This window comes from Notothenia coriiceps, unplaced genomic scaffold (assembly GCF_000735185.1).
Source record: "Notothenia coriiceps isolate Sejong01 unplaced genomic scaffold, NC01 NC01_scaffold00025145, whole genome shotgun sequence".
NCBI classification, from domain to species: Eukaryota; Metazoa; Chordata; class Actinopteri; order Perciformes; family Nototheniidae; genus Notothenia; species Notothenia coriiceps.
Genome location: NW_011357846.1, coordinates 1 through 3,435, shown reverse-complemented (window position 1 = coordinate 3,435; position 3,435 = coordinate 1). Strand labels below are relative to the sequence as shown.

General features: G+C 40.6%; 1 protein-coding gene across 1 annotated transcript; it reads left to right on the top strand.

The window, feature by feature from the left end:
- Positions 1–813: 813 nt before the first annotated feature.
- On the top strand, positions 814–1,729 carry LOC104956013 (nucleoside diphosphate kinase 7-like; the record flags this gene model as incomplete). The annotated part of the gene is made up of 2 exons (XM_010783440.1): positions 814–1,025; positions 1,605–1,729. Coding segments are annotated over exons 1-2 (293 nt in total), but the record flags the coding sequence as incomplete, so codon positions are not given.
- Between the last annotated feature and the right edge of the window lie 1,706 nt (positions 1,730–3,435).

The window sequence follows — 3,435 nt, the reverse complement described above, 5'->3', positions numbered from 1 at the left end:
GCTGTAGTTCCTTTATAGCCCAACATTAGCCAACTTTAGCTTAGCGGTGGTGACTTGAAGTCATGTGACCGTGCTGTAGTTCCTTTAGCGGTGGTGACTTGAAGTCATGTGACCGTGCTGTAGTTCCTTTATAGCCCAACATAGCTGCCTTTAGTTAGCGGTGTGACGTGAAGTCATGTGACCTGCTGTAGTTCCTTTATAGCCCAACATTAGCTGCCTTTAGCTTAGCGGTGTTGACGTGAAGTCATGTGACCGTGCTGTAGTTCCTTTATAGCCCAACATTAGCTGCCTTTAGCTTAGCGTGTGATGAAGTCAGTTATAGCCCAACATTAGCTGCCTTTAGCTTAGCGGTGGTGACGTGAAGTCATGTGACCGTGCTGTAGTTCCTTTATAGCCCAACATTAGCTTTTTTTTAGTTAGTAGAGTTACTTTCATATGTGGAGATTTTCTTGCTAAACAAAATATGTACGTATAATAAACACTGGTTTGCAACAGAACTTATTTTCTGCAATAATCCAAACTCTAATGTAGCAGTCTGACAGCAAGGTAAAGCTGTGGAAATATTCTAAATATAGCTTGTACTTAAACTGATATAGATATTTCTAGGTGTTAAATATGTCCACAGCAGTACTTTGCTTAGCTTCCTGCCAGGTCTGTTTCTACTCTATATACTATAATACACTGACTCTTGAGAAGTGGCTACATCAAAACCCTCTTCAAACAAATCTGAATGAATCCCTTTGCTGACTTCCTGCTTGTAGGAATTCCACTTATCTGCTTTATTCCTCATGTCCTTGTTCTTTGTTTTTTTTTGCAGTAACCTGGTGCAGTTTGTGTCCTCGGGCCCCGTGGTTGCCATGGAGCTGATGGGTGATGAGGCCATGTCGATCTGGAGGAGGCTCCTGGGCCCCGGAGACTCTGCTGTTGCTCGGAAAGAGGCTCCAGAGAGCGTTCGAGCCAAGTTGGGAACAGATGGCGTCAAAAATGTTGGTCATGGCTCTGACTCAATTGCAGCAGCAGCAAGAGTAAGAGAGTGGATTTGAAGAGGCCCTCTAATGCTTTTTGGGGGTTCCCTTTTCCTGTAGTGTGTTTTATATAGTGCATGTAAAAGTCTTCAAAGGCTAAAATCTCTCTCCCACACACTCTCCCCCCCTGCCTGAAACACCTCCATTGGGCTCCTTTGTTTACTTCCTGAACATAGTGACACCACTTTGTAACACTCACGCTTCTATTGGCTAGTGCTCCAACACATTGTACGTGATAGGCTAAGGGGCGGGACATCTTTAAGCGGTTGACCAATCACAACAGAGCACCACACAACACTTTGTAACACTTGCACTTCTACTGGCTAGCGCTTCAACACATCGTACGTGATAGGCTAAGGGGCGGGACAGCTCTAAGCGGTTGACCAATCACAACAGAGCCGGCCAGCTAACCAATCAGAGCAGACTGGGCTCTGGTCCCTATCCCCTGTGTGCCTTGGCTGGTTTCAGACAGAGGGTGAAAAGAGGTGCTGCAGCACAGGCAGTATGAGGAAAATAAAGAGCTTTTTGAACATTAAAGCATGGAGGCATAACTTGTTTTTATTATGTTTGTTACATTAGGAGCTGGAATTCTTTTTCCCTTCAACAATTGGCCATGGACCCTCGAATACAGCCATCTTTACAGACTGCACGTGCTGCATAATCAAACCTCACGCCATATCAGCAGGTGAGGAACATTTCTATTTGCATTTTAATTATTATTATGTGTTGTTTGTCTCTTTGTCCTCGTCTGTTTGTTTATGCATCACTAAACAGTTACAAGTGCACTGAAATGTTTTTTCTCTCTTTATTTAACGTCCGATTTACAAACAACACAGCAGTATATATTTATGACATCATACATTTGTGTTTGTGCATTAAATGAAATACCAAAAAATGAAGTGAAACAATATATTAAGAATACAAAATATATAATAATATAAATTATCCACATTTTAAAGGGGACCTATCATGCTATCTTTAGGCAATAGCATAGGTCTCAGATATAAATATATAAAAAACATGTCTATGAAGTGTTTTGCTCAAAATACCAAACAGATCACCCATTCTAGCCATGCCTCATATCCCTCTATTTCACTTCCTGTTTCAAAAGGGCTGATTTGGGGTATAAAGCTTTAAAGAAATTGTCCATCCCTGTTTCTCAAAGTCCCAGGTGGGGTCTTTAAATGTTTCCTTGTGTCGGTCCAAAACCAAAAGATATTCCATCTAATATAATATAAATCCGATACAAGCAGACAAGCTCCATTTTTTTAAAGACTGAAAGCAGTATTTAAAAAAATGTTGGCATGAAAAAAGTTCCTTTAACCATTTAAAAATAATCAAAATAGTTAACAATAATTGTTCTGTTTTTCGACTACACATTGCAGCTCTATTTTATACTCACATACTTTCAGGAAATTCCTTAAAAACAGTGGGGCTCTCATGAAGTTGGCTTTGTGTGTGCAATATTCTGCCATTTTGAGAATTGTGCTAAGCAACAGTCGTCCTCCACTGACTCACATCTTCTTTCACGCGTGTCTGTAAGTGTATTTCTGTCGCACAAAGGGCGCTACATAGTTACCTCATTTAGCTTTTGTATTTTTCCAAATCCCTGCCCTGATCCCCGTCGGTGGAGCATGCCACTCGAGCTCTGACCTGTGAAATGTGAAATTCTTTGGACAGAGCTGAAGCATGCACACAGGAAGCTGTTGACTGAGTTGGAAGGTTGTTCTGCACATATAAGTCCAAACGCAGCTCATTGCTAACCCTAACCCTAACCCTAACCCTAACCCTAACAAACTCACCACGGTCCCTTCTAAATTCATTTAATCTTTACTTCTGATTGGATCTCTTTACTCCTCAGTGGTCGTTCGCCTGGTATCTGATCTGGACCAGGGTTATATCTAGTTTCCATGGAGGTATTTGTGCTCTCTGGGCTGTGTTCTCTTTCTATTTTTAGCCATGCTAACGGCATGTCTTTAAGGGCGGCAATGTAGTCGGTGAGTGACTTTGGAGATCCCCTGACTTTTCCATTTAGCGCCACCATCTGGTTCTATTTGTCCTGCAATGAACAAATACCTTGACGTTAGGCTATTGACGATTAAGGTAAGGTAAGGTACGTTTATTTATAGAGCACATTTTCAGACACAGATGCAATTCAAAGTGCTTTAAATCATCATTAACACTTAATAAGAAGAAAAGGAACACAATAAATAAACACAAAGGAATAACAGATTCATAAAACCCATCCATAAAAGAGATACAGAATAGTTTAAAAACAACATTGTAAATACGGTAGGTGCTAAAACAAGTTAAAAGGCTTCTGGGTAAGCAGCTATAAAAAGTAGTGTTTTTTTTTTTAGTTTATTCCATTTGTGGGGAGCATAAAAACTAAAAGTTAAGAACATGAACC